The sequence below is a fragment of the Talpa europaea genome (assembly GCF_964194135.1).
Source record: "Talpa europaea genome assembly, chromosome: 13".
Taxonomy (NCBI): Eukaryota; Metazoa; Chordata; class Mammalia; order Eulipotyphla; family Talpidae; genus Talpa; species Talpa europaea.
In genome coordinates, this window is record NC_140080.1 from 3,703,756 (window position 1) to 3,719,912 (window position 16,157).

A 16,157-nucleotide genomic window follows, 5' to 3' on the forward strand; every position below is an offset into this window, starting at 1 on the left:
CAGGTTAGTCGGCCTTTGAAGGTATGTTCATCTGGCTCTAAAACGCACATCTTACCTATGCCTTGAGCTCTAATCAGAATACTTAATACCATTTTTTCAAGGACAGGAAAAGTGGAGGAAGCATCCTGTATCCTGGGCAAAGTCAAAAACTATCTTGGATTATAACTACCACCGAGATTTAGTAACTGGAGAAATCCACCAGTGAGGCGTCCTCGTGTGCATAACTAAGCCACTTGCTGGAAATCACAGGCTCACGGCTCAGCCTCGCCGGAGCCTAGGTCACCGCGGGCAGTGCTGCTGTCAGACCCGGGGCCCTGCACGCGTGTGACCAGCTCGGCAGAGGCGGAGTGGCCCGGCCGCCCTGCACCCACGCCGCACCTGCCTGTGCTCTTCCCTCACGGCCTCCGGGTGCTGGCTCGTAGGGCCTCCACGGTTCGCCGCGGACGTGCGTGAGGGGACGATTCATGAGGCCACCACTCTGCTTTGCTACCGTAAGCCCGAAAGCCCTTATGCCCAGACCCACACGTGGGATTTTGTTGGGGGGGAGGCATTTGCAGTTGCTGCTGCATCCCCTGCGTTACAGAGACGCCTCTGTCGAGAATGCTGTCAGCACGCTGCAAGTTGTAATGTTGACAAACCACTGTAACGGCTACCCGTGTTTCCTTTGTTTCACTGTCCATGAGATTTGAAACTCTGCACGTTCCAAGGCCAGTATTACGATTCCAAGACAAACCATGGTTATGTGGCTGCTACTTACACACCTATAGCGTTAAAGAGAGATACAGACCTACGTACATAGACATGGGTGTATGCTTGCTGTAACAAGCCAGATGTTATAAAAAATTAAGTTCTGATGCTTACGCTCAAATATTTTAACCTTAGTTAAACTTCTTAACTAACTTTTCTGCATGCTGTGGTCACTGTATCACATATTGTAGCTGTCTAGCACAAAGTGAAGCTAATGGAAGCTGCGTAATTTGACTTTCATTCAGCATTACACTAGATATCTCGTACCGAAAGCATAGCATCTAATAATTCTGTGAGCTTTTGGTATTTTCCTTTTTGGAGACACATATTCTGATGTTTCTATTCTGCATGATGTTCTGTGATGACATGAGGTATACATGCTGCTTTCTTTGTAAACTAGTGTGCACACAACATGTGTTTCTTCACCAACAGGATGAACAGATTCTAGGTGTACAGGCAAATATATGGGCAGGTGTTGGGGCCATTTTCAGTGGTGCTACCAGTGAGAGCTAGTGGCTATTGTGGGACCCCTTGGAGACATGTAGGTATTTCAGGGTGCTCCAGACGGGCACTAACACAGCACTCTACTGGTTTTTCAATAAACTGATATACATGGTCTCATTCTATCCCTATGACAACAGTAAGTAGTAAACATTATTATCTCCACATTCATAGAGAACAAGTAACACAAGCAAGCAAGGATTGGACACAGACCAGGACTCTAGCCCCTGCCTCAAAGTGCCGCCCGACCGGGAGAGCAATCTTGGGGAAAGAATCCGCTCTTCATTTACACATGTGGCACAGGAGTGCTCAAAAATTAGAATGGATTGACTCCAGGATTATCAGAAGGTCAGCCTCTATGGAAAAAGCGGATGGACGCAGAGCAAAGTCAAATTGTGCCCTGTGGATCTAGGAGGGAGTGGCCTGAATCAGGAACAAAACCAGGTGACCTGAACTGATAATGAAATTACTATGCTTTCTTGGTAACATGTTATTATATATAAAATATTCTATTTTATCCATTACTTAGTTTAAAATCATGAAAGGCAAGTATAGAAATGAAGGCATTGCCCCATCCTATTTAAAGCCTGAATCTTAAATCTTAAATCTTGAATATCTTCAGCAATATAAAGTGGTGGTCATTCCAATCTGTGACTATTTCATTTACTGATCTTCTCCCTGTTTCACAAAGAACTGTCTACTTTATCGAAATTTATTCCCACGTATTCATTAAATATTAGTAGAGGGCCTCCCCGGTGGCGCAGTGGTTGAGCGCTGGGTTGTGAAGCTGCCCGCAGCCTCTGCAGCGCTGGTTCGATCCCCGGCCGCGGGGCTAGCTCTGCTCCCGCTCTGGCTCTGGTGAATTCTCTTACCCACCCACCCCCCCGCGCTTCTGACTGTACCCAGTGCTTGTTTGCATGCATGCATGCATAAATAAATAAATAAACAAATAAATATTAGTAGAAAGGAGGAGGAGAGGGAAGTAAGGATGTACAGCCTTTTTGCATAAAATTTGCTTCACTTCATCCGCACTTTAGCTAATGTTCTATCTTTTTGAAATTGCATTTCCTAGGTACTTCATATGAAAGGAATCATACAAGTCCTTTGTTTATGGCTTATTTCACTTAGCATAATGCCGTCAAGGTTTATCCATATTGTGACATGTGTTAGAATTTCATTTCTTTTTAAGGCTGAGTAATATTCCATATCTACATACCAGATGATGCTTAGCCATTCGTCTATTTCTGTATATATGGGATGTTTTTACCTTTTTACTGTTGTGAATAATGCTGCTCTGAATATTTATGTGTAATTATCTGTAGAAGCTTTAATAGCCCAAAACTGGTGGGAATCCTGAAATGTTTTCCAACAGTTGAATAATTAAACAAACCTGTATAGCCATCTAATGGAATACTACTCAGCAGCAAAAAATACTGTTGCTACATACAACAACTTACATGGTATTATAGAGATTAACTCCCAAAAGAGGATACCCCATACACTTCCACTTATAGAACACTCTTGAAATGACAAAACTAGGGTCAACAGAACTGTGAGTGCCAATGTGCTAGATCCCCATGGAAGGGAAATGGTCTGTATTTTGGCTTATTTTGTCAGTATCCTGGGTCTGATATTACACTGTAGTGGGCCAAGATTTTCCCTGAGGGGAGGTAGGTAAAAGGTACACCTGATCTACATTGTTTATTACAACTGTGTGTGAATCTGCAATTATTTCAAAATATTTAATTTTAAAACATGGTGGAACAGAGGAAAAAGATCTTTCTCAAACAAAGCTATGAACATGCAGTATTCAGTATGAGTGTCTGATTGGGACCTGGTTTAGATCCCAGCCAGCCAAGCCTCAACATCGCCCCTAAAGGTGGCCCAGAAGCAGTGAGTGAACAGTGAGATATTTACAGATTGCAATAGCTGGAATAGCCACAGTGGACTGCACACAGTGCAATTAAAAATGGCACCGTTTTTAATTCCCTTCAGCTCTTTTTTTTTTTTTTTTTTCAGAATTCTGTGAAAAGTTTTGGCGACCTCTATATGAGAGTTCCTCATACTGGAGATGCATTAAGGAAGCAGAGGGCTTACTCTGGCTCCTCTGCATAATGTAAAATTATTTTGCCTTTTAGTAAAGCTTTCAGATGAGGGAAATAGCTTTGGGTCTTAAGTTAATTGCTTGAGGACTTGCTTTGACGTGCTAATTGCTTCATTTTAATGGAAGAAGTTGTTGTGAAGTGAAAGCAGAAGTTTAAAAAATATCCAGTTACTTCCTTTTAAGTTCCTGGTGTTGTCATGCAGTCCATAAGCAATCTCAGACCCCGGGCTAAAGAGATTCTATTGATGTTCTATTTTAAAGAACATTTTAAGTTTCATACTTCAGCATAGAGGGCGATTTTAGTGTGGAGGAGCAGCTTACCAAGGAATATACTGCTCTATAAGCTAACAGTGCAGGGGAGGCATTCTAGATTTTTTTGTTTGCACGGAAGTGGAGAGATGGATTCACACAAACACCCCCCACACACACACACACACACCCATCAGCGAACTCATGTTCACTCATGTGGACCCTAAGAAGGGTCCACAGTTTCCCTGATTCGAAGCAGCTGGTACATTCTAAATATGGAGAGCCCAGCCTTCTAGAATCATCAGAACTGTCATGATGAGTGAGAATCCTTGATTTAAATGTTCTTTATTATTCTTTCCGTAGGGGGTTATATCGCATAGCTGTTAGCTCTCCCCTTATTGTCCCAGACTGTCATGCATAAATGTCAACAAGAGTATATTTCATTCATCCTCTAAAATTAAATCCTTTAATCCCACAATTAGCCATAATCACGACCACATACGACTATGATTTACCATAACTAAAATAGATGGCGTGGGATTTATTGCTGGCTTATGTTTGAAATAGCAAAGGCAGACTTTGAATTAAATAATCGCATGCTAACTATTTGGGACATAATTACTACTTATTTTGTTTTCATATATATCTCCATCTAGTTAGATAGCAAATTGTTACAATGACCCTTTAGTAAAAGCTAACAGAGTGCTGCGTGCGTGTGTGCGTGTGTGTGTAACATGCTCTTTAAGAACATGATCATCTCAGGAGGGAAGGATGAACTGGATTACGAACTCCAGGCACTTGCAGCGCCTGTAGTGGCAGCATCTACTCCTGTAGTTACGGCATAAGCAAAGGTCAGTGATGGTTTGAACGGTACAGTCACTGTTCAGTCAAGAGTCCATAAAATGCTTCATCTCTAATGAAACCTAACGGCTGCTTTAAGACCCTAGCCCACCACTTGCTATGGCTGCACGCTGGGGGCTCAGGCCTGCGCCCGTCGCCCCGTGGCCAAGGAAGGGACGCGGGACCCCACCAAGGGCCTCAGAGTCCTGGCGGGGTCTTGCAGCACGAGTGCAGAGGTGGAGGGTGCGTTTGTTCCGGTCACAGCCCCATGGGCCTCGTCTTCCGGAACCCTGAGCTCTAGGGGGTCATACTCTTCTGAAGCCCAGCTCACTTTTTGGCTTGACTTTTCTCAGTTCCCTCCTATCTTTACGGTAACTCCTCTCAAAGAGCCACTTTGGACGAGCGGGTAAGCGTTCCTTTGCGCGGCGTCCACCCGAGCTGCCTTGCTGCTCCTCTCCCCCGGCGGCTGAGGAAAGGGACAGGGGCCGGGCACCATCACGGCCCAGGGACAAGGCTCAGGCTGCCCTTCCCAGCTCTGCTTCTCAGCCCTAGTCGCGCCGCCTGCTTGGTTTCAGAGCGTCTCCACACGAGCTCCCTGTCTGGGGGCAGGCAGAAACACAGCGTGGACGGACGAGGGGCGTCCCTGGCTTCGGGGCAGCGCGCCGGGGAGTGTGCGTCCTGCGCCAGCATCGGGGGCTGCAAGCAAGGGGGATAGCACGGCCCCTGCCGTGGCCGCGGTCCTGTCCCCCCTTCCGTGTGCAGTGACACACAGCTGCGCGCAATTCCAGGCCACAGGTGGGGTCGAGCACGAGCCCTCCCTGCACTAAAAAAAGCTTTTCTTTCACACCCATTTAGCAAGGGAGGATACAGGACGCCCAAGGCAACAAGTGCTAACGCGCGCATCACTGTCCTTTTCCAACCCCCATAAAGAATGTCCTCCTCAGAGTGCACGCCCGTTATGCGCAGACAGGGGGCAAAGCTGGGGGCGCACCCAGACAGCTAAAGCCAAAGGTCGAGGACCTTCGTTCCGTTTGTGGCTTGGGCACACTGCGCCGAGGGCCCACTGTGTCCTTGAAGGGCAGCCAGGCCAACCCCTGGTCTCGGTGCTCCAGCTCAGGCCCCAGGTGGGAGGTGACTCTGGCCAGTTCGGGGCTGAGAAGGCAGCCTGCCCACGCTGCACCCAACCTCAGCCCTCCCTCGCGCCAAGGCTCTGACAGGGCCCATGCGGGCAGCTCTCCGCAGAAGTGTTGTGAGCTGTGGCCTTTTCTGGGCCTGTCTGCAGCAGTTAGCCTGGGGCCAGGAAGAAGTGGAAGGTGGCCTGAGAGATCGTGGTCACCTACGTTGCAAGGAAAGGTCTAAAACCAGTACATAGTCAACAACCCCTGCCCCCTGTATTTTATATGAACTGCGCTGGCGTGAGGGAGGCCCATTGTGGGGCACGCGAGGCTGAGCCTGGGCCACTCAGCACGCCCGCCCGCCCTTGAATTTGGCATCTGGGCTCCCCGGCAGCGCCCTGAGCGGGCAGCTTCTCTGTGCCTCGGGCTCCGGGTCTGTAAAATGAGGGACTTCGAAATTTCCTGTCTCTCAGGGATATTGGGGAAGTAGAATTGCAACGTGTAACCAAAAATCGTCTGATAAAAGCATATGATCACTAAAGACATTAGTTCCAGCCAGAAAACACGTTCGAGGAGCATCCCGCTGAAGCCCGTTTAGGAAGCGAGGGGGGCCCAGCTGGGGGCCTGGAGCGGACGCCCGGAAGAAGACCGCGGCTGCTCCTTGACACTACGGCGGTGACGAACGCGTATGGCACCAAGTGAGTGACTCACGATTGCCCTTGGTGGGGTGTCCGTCCGAGTCCCGGAAGGAGACGGGTGCCCCCTTCGGATGTGCTTGCGGGGAGGGGGTAAGGTGCTGCTCACAGCATCGGGGGCCTGGGTCAGAGCAGGACTGTGCAGTAGGGGGAGTCACAGAGAAATCAGAATAGCCTAGAAACCACATTTAAAAGTTGAAAGAAGCAGATAAAGTTAATCTTAAAAATAGATTCAGGGTAACCCGACACATCCAGTATATTTTAACCAGTAACGAATATAAAGCCGCTACTCTTAAAATGTTTTCCCCGTCGATTCTTTGAAATCTGATCTGTATTTTACATCTACAGCCCATCTCAACTCCAGTGATGAATTCCATCCTAAACTGTAGTGCCACCAAAACTAAGTTCTGCTTAGTGGAAAGTTGTTTTATAACTATTTCTGTTTTTAATTGTTAATCTTAACTACTTTTAGCTTAGTTACATGAAAATCCCCAGCTCCTCAGTTCACGGTGCTGGCAGCTGGGTCATCACCGGCCACGGGAAGCGAGCATTGCCTCGTCACGTGGTACAGGATTCCACAAAGTTAGCGGGAGGCAAGCAGGACAGGAGTCCTTGTCCTTTAAGCCGCAGGGGCGAGGGAAAGCAGCGACTACAGACACCTGAGCGATCCTGTGCTGGGAGAGGGCCCGCCACACGCCTGTGGCTCTGCACCAGAACCTGGGCTGGACCACCTGCAGCTACACCCCTCTGGGGGCGAGCAGGTAACCTGACTCTCCAAACGGGAAAACCCAGACCCGTAGCATGTGCCTACTGCCACGGTGTAAATGCTCCCTTCATGGCTGACTGCAGGCCACCCCCCGACGTCCCTGCAGGGGCTGTGCAGAATGGGATCCTGCCACGCGGCAGCCTCTCCTGACAGCCACGCTCAGCTGGGGACCAGAGGCCAAGTGGTCAAGCGCTTCCTCGGCCAGCCTCCTCGGGCACGCCCGGGTTGGAGAAGGACCAGAAAGCCTAAGTGGACAGGACACTCGCCTCAAGTGAAGACCTGTCTGCCTTTCCTGTCCCCTCTGCGCATGGCGAAGAAAAGGGCAGTCACAAGGAAAGGGAAACCATAGCGGGGGCTTTGAAGGCAGGATGTTAACTGGAACATTTAACATTAATTAGGTGTCACATTGTTATTTTTTGTCTGTGTGAACACAGAATTTGTGCAAGACAGATCCCTGGGGACCGTGACTTGGGAAAAATCATTGGCATAACTTCCAAAATTACGAGAGAGTATATTTCCTTTTCTTGCAATGGACTGGGGAAATTTCTTTGTGAAAACAATTTTTTAAAATAAATGTTTCCTTTTATTGGAAATGATGCATTTATATGACTCCTAATCATTCACTGTGTCGGCGACACTGGCATATGGGACATCAGGTACACTAACAGCTAATTATTGTTCCACCCTCAGCATCAGGACCCCCAGGCTTGCAGGCCAGTGCCCCTCCACAGCAGTCCTCACCCCCCACACCAAGTCAGCCTCCCCGCCCACCTCTGCTCCATGCCACTGCAGTGCCTGTGCCTGCGGGGGGCCCTGCCTCCTCCCTCTCTCTCGACTGCCCCACAACCACGAAGGGAATCTTCCTGGACCCCACTTTCCATGTCATCTCACTGCCCAAGAGCCCTCAGGGTCTGCCTGGCCTACTGAAATTGCCAAATCTTGGCATAACCTCCAAAGAACATAAATGTAACCTGCCTTCACCTCGCTTCCACTAGCAGTTCATGCAGCCGGATAAAGTTACTGCAGTAGCCGCCCAGACCCCATTGGCTACAATTTATTCCACACCTTTGTGCTAGCCTGTAATGCACATGTACACTTTCACACGTGTGCACTCATCTGTGCGCACACACACACACGCACACACCAGAATTTATTTTATCCATATTTTTCCCAATTCCCTCCATCTTTGAGATTTAAACTCAAGCATTTTGTAGCCTGCTTAACAGTCAGCCTCCAGCCTCAGCTCCTGAACCCCCAAGCCAGTTCCCCCACTGATCTATCCGCTGCATCACCTCCCTGGTCAATTTCATGGCCTCCGTGTATCCCCCCCTTAGTGTTGTCCTACCACTAGGCTGACATGACTTCCCTAGCGCCAGAAATAAACTGAATTTTGAGCATACATCATCAGCGGCACCTTCCTGCAGAGTCAGATGAGCAACAGGCAGTGGAATACCAACAGCTTTACAAGCAAATGCTGTAAAATCATCTCCCGGAACACGTGTGTGCGTTAGCAGTGGTGACAGACACAGGGCTAGGCAGCCCTAAGTCCTGGAGCCAGCGTCTCCTCAGGCAGAGCTTTACAGGAGGAAACAGTGGGGATGCCAGGGTTCTGGCTGATCCCCACCCTGTGGCTAAGAGCCAGACTCCTGCCTTCGTCCCTCCCTGCCTTGGCAGCCACTTGCTGATCAGCACCTGGAATGCAGCTCTGCGCACCTGAGCCCAGTTTCTCCAGCATCGTCTCCAGAATTGCTGGAGCTACACCCCGTCTCCCCGCCCCCCATCCTCCTCCTGGACAGGAAACATCTGCCCATATCTGGTCCTGGATTCAGGTTATTACCGAAGGTCTGGACCGGCAATCGTCAATCTGTGCTTCATGAGATGGTGCTAGGTGTTCATGGAAATGGCGGCGTGCGTTTAAAATAAATTTGGGAACGCGAGAGGAAGCGATGCAGAGGGGTGGAAAATGGCAGAGCTGCAGATGTTACTAGAGGAGGAGATCCCGTCTGGCAAGCGGGCGCTGATAGAGAGTTACCAGAACCTGACCCGGGTCGCGGACTACTGTGAGAACAACTAAATACAGGCTACAGATAAGAGAAAAGCTTTAGAAGAGACCAAAGCCTACACAACCCAATCCCTAGCCAGTGTTGCATATCAAATAAATGCATTGGCCAACAATGTACTCCAGTTGCTGGACATCCAGGCCTCTCAGCTCCGGAGAATGGAGTCATCCATCAATCATATCTCACAGACTGTGGATATTCATAAAGAGAAAGTGGCTCGAAGAGAGATTGGTATATTGACAACAAATAAGAATACATCTAGAACTCACAAAACAATAGCACCTGCAAATATGGAGCGCCCTGTAAGGTATATTCGGAAACGTATTGACTATACAGTTCTGGATAATGTGGGCCATGGTGTCAAGCATGGAAATAACCAGCTTGGAAGAACTGGCACATTGTCGAGAACAAATCCTCCTACTCAGAAACCACCGAGTCCTCCCATGTCAGGTCGGGGAACATTGGGACGGAATACTCCTTATAAAACCCTGGAGCCTGTTAAACCCCAACAGTTCCTAATGACTACATGACAAGTCCTGCTAGACTTGGAAGTCAGCATAGTCCAGGCAGGACAGCTTCTTTAAATCAGAGACCGAGGACACACAGTGGAAGTAGTGGAGGAAGTGGAAGTCGAGAAAATAGTGGAAGCAGCAGTATTGGCATTCCCATTGCCGTGCCTACACCTTCACCACCCACTATTGGACCAGTTGCTGATAGTCCAACTCCCCCCCCACCACCTCCACCAGATGACATTCCTATGTTTGATGACTCTCCACCACCGCCACCGCCACCTCCAGTGGACTATGAAGATGAGGAGGCTGCAGTAGTTCAGTATAATGATCCATATGCAGATGGGGATCCTGCTTGGGCCCCCAAGAATTATACTGAGAAAGTTGTGGCAATATATGATTATACAAAAGACAAGGATGATGAGCTATCATTTATGGAGGGTGCAATCATTTATGTTATAAAGAAGAATGACGATGGCTGGTATGAAGGAGTCTGCAGTCGAGTGACTGGTTTGTTCCCTGGGAACTATGTTGAGTCAATCATGCACTATACTGATTAAATTTTTAGCTTCTAAAGTAGGTTCTTATTCTTACTCAGTCATACTGTGGGACTATCATGGTTAACAGAATTGTCTTAAAATGTTCCCATATTTCAGGACATGCTGTTTTACTGGTATAGTTGAATGTCTACCTGTAAGCAGAAATCTTTGAGGCAGTTTGTGTATTGCTCAATAGCAATTTTTTTACAAGACGCTGTCCATAATTGATTATGCTTATATACTTACACATTGTTAACTTTATGACCAGCCTAAATATTCTGGGGTGTGGGGTATAATATTTAACAAATCATGATTCAGATTGTACCATAACATGTTTCAGTGCAGCATGATTAACGCTATGTCAGACTAATATTAAAATCAGAAAACTTAAAAAAAAAATAAAATAAATTTGGGATACGCTGGCTAGAACAAAGGTTCTCTACTGCAGAACTTCTCAGAGTTTTATAAGGCTATTGTGAGATGGAGTCTTTCAAAGGACAACAGAGTAGGGACCATTTAAAACATGGATGGGAAGAGGAAAACCTTCTTGTCCAGGAAAGCTGGGCAGACACCGCAGCGGCGACGGGAGCATCCGTGTGCAGGGAAGGGAGGACACGCTCTTAAAACAGCGTCTGCAGCAATACCGCACGAGCTGGGGCGAGGGGCCCGCATGGAGAGTAAAGTCCTCTAGAGTCATTGACTTGGGGGCACTTACCCATGCTGGGCCCTACTGAGACCCTGCCCTGTGCTGGAGAGAGGGGTGCAGGGTTGGCACCCAGGGCAGAGTGTGTGTTGCTGGAGACGGTGGTAGGAGCAGGGGTACGGAAGGACGGTTACTCACTTGAGCCTGCAGCCCCAATATAGAACAGATGGAGTCCCACTGGAAGAGACGGCGAGGCCGGGTCACCACATCCCCTCATAGCAGAGGCTATTACTTGCAGCCCGATGTTGTTATTCTGACCAGCTGCCACACACCCACCCACTCCCACCACCCAGGGCCCTAAACCGAGACTAAGCAGACAACTGGGTGAGAGCAAAGGAGTCGACCCCCCCAGCATGAGGCTCTGTGCTGGAAAAGCAATGAGAACAGAGATGCCGTCTTGAATCCAGCCTGTGCCCCCCACTGCACCCGGTGTGTTGTAGAGGAGGCCGGAAGGAAGCTATATGGGCTGAGGCTGAGGCCGAGGGGAAAGGATACTGCAGATCCCGCCACACCCTCTGGTGCCCATCGTATCCCCTCTGGAGCCGCGTAGGCGGCTCTGGTGCCCGCCCCCTCAGTTCCTTTCTGGCCACCGCTCCTTGCTGGAGCCAGTGCTCTGGTCACTTCAGCAGGTGCTGAGGGTCATCCTCTAGGGTCAGCCCCACCACCGCCTAGAGAGACAGAACAGTGAAGCGCCAGGACAGCTCACAAATGCTGACCAGTAGGTCTCAGAGGAGCCTCCAGCTAGGAGAAGTGTGGCCTGCCTGCGGAGGAGGTCAGGGGGCAGTTTCTAGCAGATCGGCCAGTACCAGATGCAGTTAGGAACAGAACAGAGAAGAGTAGGAGGCTGTTACAGTGACAACTCGTTGATCAGAAAAGTATTACAGCCACGTTAAAACAGCAGCAGGCCTCAACTGCAGACAGACGCAAGCAGTGAAGAGGACTGGTGAACTCAAAAGCACGGAGATGGAGAACACACAAACAGATCAACGAAAAGAACAAGCTGAAATAGTGCAAGAGCCCTTTAGGACACCCTGAAGAGAAATGACGTTTGTGTCATGGGGGTCCCGGAAGAAGAAACAGAGAAAAGCATAAAACACACTGTCAATATTTAAAGAAACAGTTGCTGAGAACTACCTCCAGTTGGGAGACAAACCAGACGCCCCGATCCAGGAGACCCAAAGTCCCAAATAAACACCAGGCAGGCACACGGCAGGACTCACGGGGAGCGAAAAGGAGGGCCTCTGGGGGAACGCCAATTAGACAGCCAGTAGAAACTGAAATCCTGCAGGCGAGAAGGGAAACTCCTGCAGGCAGGAGATATTTAAAGTACACAAAGAAAGATCTCCAGCCTAGAATCCTTTGTCCTGCAAGCCTGAACTTCAAGACTGAAGAAACGATAGTAGCTGTACAGAAAAAGCATTAACTCAAAGAATTAACACCAAGCCACACATGAAAGAAGGGGTAAAGGGATTATTATAAGTCAGAGAACAACAAATACAGGTAACATGACTAAAGGACATACTATGGAGAACAAAAAAGAGCAAGAACAATGTGATCCATCAGACCATCCAATGGGCCACACAAATAGTCCTTCACATTCGAGTATCAGCAGAACCGTCACACGACCATCAACAGGAGTGACATCTAAGAAAAGGACATGAAACCTAAGCAAAACACAACTTTCAATAATCACCTTAAATGTAAGTAGCTTGAATTCACCAGACACAAGCTATAGGGCGCTGAATAGATACAAAACCAAAGTCTAACTTTTGGAACCTGATTACAGAGAACTCATCTTACTGACAGACTTGTGTTGAAAGGCTAGAAGACAATCCTAAAAGCAAATGGTAATAAAAAAAAAAAGACAGAAAAAATACTTAAGTAAATTTCCAATTAAAAACAATAAGAGAGACATGATGAGTAGGGATCTAATGCAACAAGAACTAACACTCATATATGCACCAAATGAGGAATTAGCAAGCATAAGATACTAACAAAAATAAAGAGATAATGACCACAACACACCAATAATACAAGAGAATTAAGCCAGTTAGGCTACGGTCAGATCAACGAAAAGAGTAAATAAGAAAACAGCCTTAAAGAGGCTTCATAATTATCTGCAAAACATTGCACCCACAAAGTCCTGCTATCCTTTTTTTCAAGTGCACATGGAATATTTTCAAGAATAAACCGTATGTTGGGACACAAGTGAATTATCACTAAAACTACAAAGACTGAAATCACACCAAGCGCTGTCTGACCACAATGCCATGAAGCTAGACAGCAACCATTAAAAAAACAAAAAACAAAAAACAGGGAAAACTATAAATGATTGGAGACTAAACAATATGCTTCCTAATAGTTACTGGATAAAAGGGAATTAAATAAAAAAAAAAAACCTTGCATCTAAGGAAAACAAGGATACAAACAGAATGCATGAGGTTGGGATGCAGCAAGAAAACGGCCCTATGAGGAAGGATAATTATAATACCCCAAATCATCAGTTTAACGTCACACCTAAAGCCACTTGAAAAAGAGACATAAAGAAGACACAAAGTTAGTAAAAAAAGAAGGAAATAATAAAAAGAGCAGAAAAAATGAAATAGAGACCACAAGGATCATACACTAGATCACTGACATGAATGAGACGGAAAAGCAATTAAGAAAATCATTGCCTTCCGAATGGCTTCACCAGGAAGCAACGCCTCAGGGTTCACTGAACCGAGGAGGTAAAGTGCCCGCACTCTGGGAGCGACAAGATGTCACTAAAGGAGGGAGATGGTGCCATAAGGAGAGAGGAAGCTAGCCCAAGGCCGTGACAGGGAGAGTCGATACCCACAGGAGTTCATAAATCCCGCGCAACTCCATCAAGATAGCGAAGATGCTCTTTAAGGAAACAGAACACGAAATAATGATTTATGTGAAAACATAATGAGCCTTGAATAGCTAAAGTAATTTTGAGAAAAAAGGAAACAAAGTATCAACTCATCTGACTGTCAAGGCTAGTATAAAGCAATGATACTCTAAACATGTGGCACTGGCATGAAAATGGATACCCAGATCAGTGGAACAAATTAAAACCCTAAGAACAGCCGCACACACACACCGCTTCATGCACGAGGACGCAGCAGGGCGGACGGCGGGAAGGGGAGTGGCCAAGTGGGGGTTCACGTGTGAAAGAACAAGGTTGGCTCATCCCGCGCCCCAAACACACTCCAGCGGCTCGATTACCCAGACGTGAGACCTGCGAGAGCAAAATAAAGAAAATATTCGTGATGTGTGTCCTGGCATGGATGGCGAGGGAAAGAAACAAAAATAAACCATTGGAGTCACCTCAAATTACCAAGCTTTCGCAAGGTCAAAGAGAACATGCGTTCATTAAAGACACCCACTGACCGGGAGGAGACACCCGCTACATCACTGGCAAGCGTCACCCCGAGAGATAAAAAAGTTGCCCAATTCAACAACAGGAAAACAAACCACCCACCTGATAAACGGGCAGCTGGTCTGAACAGACAGTTCACCGGGCGATACGTGAGAAGAAGGTCCACCGTGAGGCCCGGCGAGAGCCGCGGGCCGCGGGAGGCCGCGCACGAGAGGCCCCGGCCGTGGAGAGGGCGCGGCGCGCGAGCCCCGCCGCGGGGCGGCTGCGACGGCCGCTGTGGACGCCACCAGAATGCACCCAAATAAACTCGAAATGGAAATACCGAGTGATCCCGAGTGTCCACTCCTGGCCGCCCTCAGGGAAACGGTGCCGCGTCTGGCAGGCGGCGGGGCAGCTCCCGGAGCGGCCCACGCAGTACCCGGGGCGCAGGCAGAGCTCGTTCCACAAAGCAAAACACTTAGCAAGCAGCGGGCGCAGCACAGGCTGTGGCCCCGGAGGTTCGCGGGAGAAAGGGTCAAGGGGACGAGGGTGGCGGTGGAACAACGTAGCCGGAGCCCCCCACATTCCCAGGGTCAAAGCAAGAGGCCGCCCCGGGCAGCGGGCTGGGCCCGGCCTGACGCCTCCGCCAGGGAGAGGCGCGGTCAGCTCGGGCCAAGGCACCCACGGCGCCCCGGCGCGGCCAGCTGGCCACCGAGATGGCGGTCGGCGGGAGGAGACAGCGCTGGCGCGGAAGAACCACCTCCACCTAGGAGGTCCGAGGATGTACCTCGTGAGGTTATCGTGAGGGCCACCTGAGCCACGCCTGGGGACGCTCAGAGCAGGCGCGGCCCCTGCCACCGCCACTGCTGCCTGCCTGCCTGGGCCGCCCTCTGCGGAGGACGCCGCCGCCTGGGTTGGGGGGGCCTCCTCCAGGAGCCTGGGGACCCGGCGCGGGCCTCTCTCCGGGCCTCTGCCAGCCAGAGGCCGGCGCGGCGGGAGGGCAGGCTCACTCTGCCCGCCGGCCTGGCTCGCCAGGGCCCGCCAGGGCGGGAGTGGTGCTCCTAGCACAGTGTCTCTGCGGGAGGGCCGTCTAAAGGAGCTGCGCCTGCAAGGGGAGGCCTGAGAAATAACGACTCTCTGGGCTGTGGTCAGGACCTGAAGGCGTTATTTATAGGGAGGACCTATTCGCCCAGGCCTGACCCCTGGTAAAATGCTCACCAGCAGACTCCTTCTCTAGTCTCCACGTCAGTACCAGCTGACTTTCCCCACGCAGTGATCCCACGGGGCCCACCAGGCCAGTTGGCTTCACAGCTAGTAGATGTTTGGTGGCCACGTTGGCCGCTGGACAGCAGGCTGGCTGGTCTACGGGGCCAGGCCCGAGGCCTCGTGGTGACTGAGCGGCAGGGGTGAAAGGGGGCTGCAGCACCAGCCTCAGTCCCCTCCACTCTGGCAGCTACGATCGCCGGCTGAATGTCACAAGATCAAACAGTCATCTTGGAAACTGCTCTGGGGCCCCTTTATATTTTGAAATCCATGAACGATTTCTAATCCAAGGCATAAAGATTTAGCTCCTAGTTAAAATGGAAAGTATTCCCAGGTTTAGTGCTTCCATTAGAGAGGCTGTGACGAACACTGCGCTGTTCACCAACCAGGGGTCGGAAGTGTGGGAAAATAATTTTAATTTCAGATGTTTCACGCCCCCCTGCTAATGTTATCTGTCCTGTTTGGGCGGGGAGAACCCCGGCGAGAGCTGTGGGATGGGGAATTTTCTGAGTTCATGGAAATACCGTGGCTGACCAACAAAGGAACTTGCCCAGCCAAAATCCAAACAAAGATATTAACTTGGAAGGGGGAAAAAGGCCCACGGCACAATAATATCATGCACTGAAACCTTATCTAGCGCTTGAAGTCATTTGGTTTGAAGAACTTGAAGCGCATTTCGTGGTTTCTGGAAACTGCCAGCAG

The 16,157-nt window shown here is 49.3% G+C and overlaps 2 protein-coding genes across 2 annotated transcripts in view; one reads left to right on the forward strand and one right to left on the reverse strand.

Moving 5' to 3' along the window:
- Nucleotides 1-16,157, reverse strand: part of DKK2 (dickkopf WNT signaling pathway inhibitor 2) — a gene marked incomplete at both ends in the record, with an annotated part of 85,454 nt that overhangs the window by 32,570 nt on the left and 36,727 nt on the right. The gene's annotated exons all lie outside the window — the stretch shown is intronic.
- On the forward strand, nucleotides 8,981-10,146 carry LOC311182957 (abl interactor 1-like; the record flags this gene model as incomplete). The annotated part of the gene is given in 3 exon segments (XM_084252121.1): nucleotides 8,981-9,088; nucleotides 9,092-9,549; nucleotides 9,684-10,146. Coding segments are annotated over 3 exon segments (1,029 nt in total).